The sequence below is a fragment of the Apium graveolens genome, chromosome 5 (genome assembly GCF_009905375.1).
Source record: "Apium graveolens cultivar Ventura chromosome 5, ASM990537v1, whole genome shotgun sequence".
Classification (NCBI taxonomy): Eukaryota; Viridiplantae; Streptophyta; class Magnoliopsida; order Apiales; family Apiaceae; genus Apium; species Apium graveolens.
The window spans coordinates 282,052,638-282,059,210 of NC_133651.1; the positions used below are offsets into that span (position 1 = coordinate 282,052,638).

The window sequence follows — 6,573 nt, forward strand, 5'->3', positions numbered from 1 at the left end:
GGCGAATCCTACTAGATCTACGAATAACGTGTGTTTCCTGGACATGATTACTTTCAACATTTTGATGTACATCCTGATCTTATTCCAAATCTGGTTCAATGTTATCATGTGGTTCTCGATCTTCATCGAGATGTATTATCCTCCCACTGATTTTCATAGAAAGTAGTTCTCCCTCAAGAAATACAGCGGCCCGAGAAATAAACACTTTGTTGTCGGAGTGTTTATAAAAATTATACCCTAGTCTCACTTGGATATCCCACAAAATAGCATATATCTAATTTTGGTCCAAGCTTGTCAGAGGCTAAACGTTTTACAAACGCTTCACGTCCCCAAATTTTCATAAATGACATGCTATGACATTCATCACTCTATATCTCATATGGAGTATTTTGAACTGCTTTAGTCAGAACTTGGTTAAGTGTATATGCAGCTGTTTCTAGAGCATAACCCTAGAAACTGAATGGAAGATCCGCTTGACTCATCATCGATCGAACTATGTCCAACAAGGTACGATTTCTCCTCTCAGAATCTCTATTCTATTGAGGTGTTCCAGAAGGATTAAGTTATGATACACTATCACACTCTTTCAAGAAACTCTTGAAATTGAGGTTTAAGTATTCTCCTCCACGATCTGATCGTAAAACTTTTATACTTTTCCCTTATTTTCTTTTCTACTTCGGCATTATATTCTTTGAACATTTCAAAAGAATCGGATTTGTTCTTCATAAGAACCACATATCCATATCTACTAAAATCATCAGTTAATGTTATGAAGTAGTATAAGCCCCCCTTGCCATCATACGTATTCGACCATATACATCATTATGTATAAGTCATAATCGTTCGGTGGTCCTTTCACCAGATTAGGTAAAAGAAGCTTTAGTTATTTTGCCAATGAGACAAAGTTCGCATCTTCCGTACGATTCAAAATCAAACTTATCCAAGTATCCATCTATATATAACTCAGAAATGCATTTCTCATTAATATGGCTTAACGACAATGGTAGAGGTAATGTTTAATTTGGGTCATCTTAGAACATATAATTTGTTAACTAATTGTGCAACATTATAAGCCTTATCATTAAAATAGAATAAACAACTATTGTTTATTTAATTAAAATAAAAACCTTTCTTGTACTGATAAGAAATTGATTTAATGTATCCTCTAAAGGCTGGCATATAATAACAATTTATCAAGTTCTTAATTTTGCCTTATGAGCAAAATTAGGTATCGAGTTTCTTCAACTAGAGCAACAACTTTTGATCCAATTCTAACCCAATACCTGAAGCTTGACCATTGATAGTCTTCTTCTTTAGATCTTCCAAACAAGCTCGACAATTTAACTTCCAATCATCCAGTTATTTCCACAGAAATGACAAGTATCTCCATTAGCAACACAATTATCAGGCTTCAAAAGCCCTTTGGGATTGGACTTTGGTTTTGCACCGAATAAGATCAAATCTTCACCTTACATGTCCACTTTCCTTTCCCATTTGCATTCCATGTGTACATCATCAATATGGACATAATTCATACCTTTACCGTGTTATTTTCAGCAGTTCTAAACATGCTTAACAACTCAGTGAGTGTTCTATCTATCTCATTCCTTTTGTTCTTAACAAACTGATAATAGAAGTTGTTCAAAGATCGTTTGATCAAATCAAGCTGAGTCTCTAGACCATTCTTGAAACCCAATATATCAAGGTACATATTCTATTCACCTTTAGAACATATGGTCCAACAAGATATGATTCTCCCATTAATGCAAACGTATGGTGCCTTATTATTGTCAAATCTTTGTGACGAGCCTATCCTTCAAACATCTTTTGAAGGTGCTCAATCATATCATAAGCATCATTATGCTCTTGTTGCTTCTAAAGCTCAGCACTCATAATTACAAGCATGAGACATGAAATATTAGTTGCATAATTAATTTGCTTCTAGTAAGCATTTTGTTCTGCACATGTTTGATTCTCAGCTAGAAGAAATAAGGGAGGGGTTTGAGTGACATCCTTGAACCTTAGGACAATCCTCAAGTTCCCATGTCAATCAAGGAAATTATTTCGTGTCAGCTTGTCCTTCTCAAGGACTATTATATAGAGAAGTTATTTGTGTTATTTGTCATTTGATATCTACAATATTAAAGTGCATAAAATGACTTAGTCTATAAATAATCATTAAATAGTCTATAAATAATCATTAAATTATGTTCAAGTGATTATTCATATATATATATATATATAAATATTCACAATATATATCTCCCACTATTTTTATTAAATCAATAGCCCTAACTATTAATTCGGAAAGAATATCTTCTATACCCTTTCTAGTGAGCCAAGATTCATATTTCACCATGCGTTAGGTCAGTTTTGGCTTTTCTCCTAAAACATAATTATTTAGGTAGACAACATTTGTCAATTATATCAACTATATAACTCTTGGATAGCTTGGTGGAACAATATTTGTTCATATTTATCTAATAAATCTCGCCAAACTCTATACTTTTAAGTTCACAATCTTATTGTGGTAACTTAGTTAAGTCAAACCCAATAGTCAAAAAGTATCAATATACTTCAACAAATCTACCACGATAGATAGGAGTACTTCACTTTGGCGAACCAACTCTTTTTCGATCTAGGGGTTAACGTATTGGACTCCTTGGAAGACATCTGGTCAACTTAATATTAACTTTAGGGTTTTGTTAATTTTAAAACGATCATGATCCCATCATAAAGAGATTCCCAATTTTTTCCTTGAATAAAATACTTCAAATCAATATTCGTCAATGGTTTGATTTCCAGGTAGTGAGGGAGTCACAACGGTCTCGCTTAAAACCCACAAACTTACAAGTTCAAAGAACTCACTTTTGACAAAATCGACCCTTGTCAGAAATAACAAAAATTTGTTTTATATTCCGTGTTTCATAAACACGAGAATCTCATAATCGTTTGTTCATTTTAAAATCTTGAGTTGTTACAGATTTTATCTTATTTAGCAAGCATGGCATGAGTGTCGTATCTAATACATACATCATTAATCTAATTAAGCATGCATTTTTATAAACTACTCTACACATACATTCATCATATACGCATATATATGTAAAGTACAATAAATAAATGTGGTTGGTTATGGGTTTATCCTATGTGATCTTCATCAAGATAATGACAAAGATCTAGGTCAATCTAAGATGAAAAATAAATACAAGCTAATGATGACATGTCTTCTTTCTTGTATTGCTTCCTTGGTGGCCTCCATGTGGAATTACCTTTGATCTTCAAATCTTCATGTCTTCATGTACATTACAAGAATGAAATACAAAAACTAATCTAATGAACTTACAAGAAGAACTCGTGTTACATTCGAGATTTAAAAATTACAAGATTAAATGACATGCAAGCCGTATTTAAAAAAACCAAAACCATTAACCTAAGGTCATAAGACATAACCATCCACCATGCTCAATTAACACATATGAACATGTTAAAACATATAATATGATCTTAACATATCATACCCATCATGATCTAATCATAAAAACAAATATTGAAAAAATCAGAAAATTCGATATTAAATCTGATAATATTAAATCGCAGATTACAGGACCTAAACGACGTCAAACGCCTTACAGATCAGTCGATAATAGCTTTTGCTATTTGTTACGTTCAGACGCTCGATTCCATATGAAATAGCATATTCGTTTGGCAAAATCAGACACTAGAACTAGATTTCAGCAAATTTGCTGCATCCGATTCAGAATCGTATCAAATACGATTCTTAGAATAAGAACAAATACAAAATATGTATATATCAGTATATATACAGATTATATAATCATCATATGATTATACAACCCTCATGAATATCATATATTCAAAACATATACATACATACATACATACGCATATTGATAGGGATAAATAAATCCCGATTACATAATAGTTTGGGCTGCAAGGCCCAATAAGAAGATGTATGACATTCAAGACCAGAAAGGTTAACATGTCGATCAGGCCTGATGGAACAAACAAGGCCCATAAACCCTGATTATTTATTAATTTCGTAATTAATAAATAAAGGAGAAAAACAACTATTAAGATAAGTCCTAGTGAGGATATAAATCCTTGTAGATTGGCCTCCAAGGAACCTCATAGACCCAACTGTAACCCAGATTCTTCAGATTTTAGCCCAATAGCAGTGGCAGACTAATCCTCGGGTAACCTTTAAGACTTTTCAGAAGGTAAATCCACCAGAATTTAAAGGTTTAGTAGATCGTATTAAGGCAAGAGTCTGGTTGAAGGAAATTGAGAAAGCATTTTCCTTAGTCAAGGTTAAAGAGGAACAGAAAACTGAGTTTCCAAGTTACTATCTAAAGAATGAAGCCACCTACTGGTGGAGAACTGTTAAGACATTGGAAGGTACAGATGATGTTGCGTGGGATAGATTCGAGGAGTTAATTTTAGAGAGGTATTTCCCTCAGTTTGTTCAAGATCATATGGAATTAAAATTTCTGGAGCTAAAGCCCTGGAATATGTCAGTGACAGATTATGAAAGTAAGTTTGAGGAATTATTTAGGTTTGTACCATCATATATGGACACTGATAGGAAGAAAGCTAAGAGGTTCCAGCAAGGCCTTAAGCCATGGATCCGAGTGAAGGTGGCCATATTTGAATTGGATACATATGTCGGAGTTGTGCAGAAAGTTATGATTGCGGAGACAGAGAGTGAAATGTCTCAGAAGGAGAAGGAGAGTAAGAAGAGGAAGTTTGAGGGAAGTGAAGGAAAGTCCCAAGCAGGGAAGTTTCCAAATTTTAATCAAAGGAAAGGCAAGTTCTAGCGCGGAAGGAATTTCAACAGGCAGAATACAAGCAATGGAGGACAAGGAAATTGTTCAGCCACTGGGAACCAGCCACCCCAGCAGAGGCCAGCTTTACCTGACTGCCAAGTTTGTGGAAAGAAACATGGATGAGTTTGCAGCAAACTGAATGTGGTCTGCTATAGATGCAACTAGAGGGGGCACTATTTAAGGGAATACCGTAATCAGCCGGCCAACAAGGATCAGCCTTCCAGGAATCAGGCAGGAAAAGTTCCAGCAATTGGGTTTACATGCTTCAAGTGCGGGAAGCCAGGACATATAGCAAGTGATTGCAAGGCGCCAGTTCCAGTCAATAATAGACTGCGAATCATGGGAGCTATTCCAACAGTGAATGAACCTCCCAGAGCTAGAGTTTATGACATATCTATGAAGGATGCTATCATGGACACTAATGTTGTGGTAGGTACGCTTACTGTGAATTCTTTATGTGCAAAAGTGCTAGTAGATTTGGGAGCAACTCGATCATTTATTTCTCAAGATTTTGTTGATAAGCTAATTTGTCCAATTGAATTGCTAAGTGAAATTATGTTGGTAAAATTAGCAAATTAGGAGCGTGTATCTATTAACCAAGTATGTAAGAACTGTGAGATTAAGATTTCTGGCAATAAGTTTGACGCTGACTTCATACCATTTAAGTTAGGAGAGTTCGACGTTATTTTAGGATTGGACTGGCTATCTAAGCATGATGCCCAGATAGACTATTGTAATAAGAAAGTAATCTTGAAGACGTCAGACGAGAAAGTAGTGACGTTTAAAGGTTAGAAGGAAGCGAAGAAGTTCTTAACGATGATTCAAGCTAAGAAGTTATTGCAACAAGGATATGAGCATTTTATTTCTTATGTGATAGATAGAAGTCAAGAGCCAGCAAAACTAGAAGACATTCTTGTGATGAATGAATTTCCAGATGTATTTTTAGACGAATTACCAGGACTTCCTCCGGATAGAGAAATCGAATTTGTGATCGACTTAACACCTGGAACAGAACCAGTATCTAAAGCCCCGTACAGAATGGCGCCAGTTGAAAATAAGGAACTAGCAAAGCAATTGCAAGAATTATTGGAGAAAGGAGTGATTCGACCCAGTGTATCCCCATGGGGTGAACCGGTACTATTTGTTAAGAAGAAAGATGGAAGCGTGAGGTTATATATCGACTATCGAGAACTAAATAAGCTTACGATTAAGAATAAGTATCCATTACCTCGAATTGATGATTTATTTGATCAGCTAAACAGAGCCAAATATTTCTCTAAGATTGATCTGAGATCCGGATATCACCAATTGAAGGTTAAACCTGAAAATATACCAAAGACGGCTTTCAGAACAAGGTACGGTCATTATGAATTTTTAGTGATGTCTTTTGGATTGACCAATTCCCCAGCAGCATTTATGGACTTGATGAATATAATTTTTAAGGAATATTTGGATGAATTTGTAATTCTATTTATTGTTGATATTTTGATCTACTCTAAGTCAACAGAAGATCACGCGGAACATCTAAGGATATCTTTGGAAATTTTGATAAAGAAGAAGTTGTATGCAAAGTTTTCAAAGTGTGAGTTTTGGTTACAAGAAGTTCAATTCTTAGGACACATAGTTAGTAATGAAGGAATTAAAGTAGACCCAGCAAAGATTGAAGCTGTTATGAATTGGGAAAGGCCAAAAACACCAACAGAAGTGTGAAGTTTATTGGGATTAG

At 34.8% G+C, this 6,573-nt stretch overlaps 1 protein-coding gene across 1 annotated transcript; it reads left to right on the forward strand.

Moving 5' to 3' along the window:
- The first annotated feature begins 4,872 nt into the window (after positions 1–4,872).
- Positions 4,873–5,639, forward strand: LOC141660996 (uncharacterized). The gene is made up of 3 exons (XM_074467976.1): positions 4,873–4,946; positions 5,030–5,276; positions 5,427–5,639. The coding sequence occupies exons 1-3, from the start codon at positions 4,873–4,875 to the stop codon at positions 5,637–5,639; spliced, it is 534 nt and encodes a 177-aa protein (XP_074324077.1).
- The last annotated feature ends 934 nt before the right edge of the window (positions 5,640–6,573 follow it).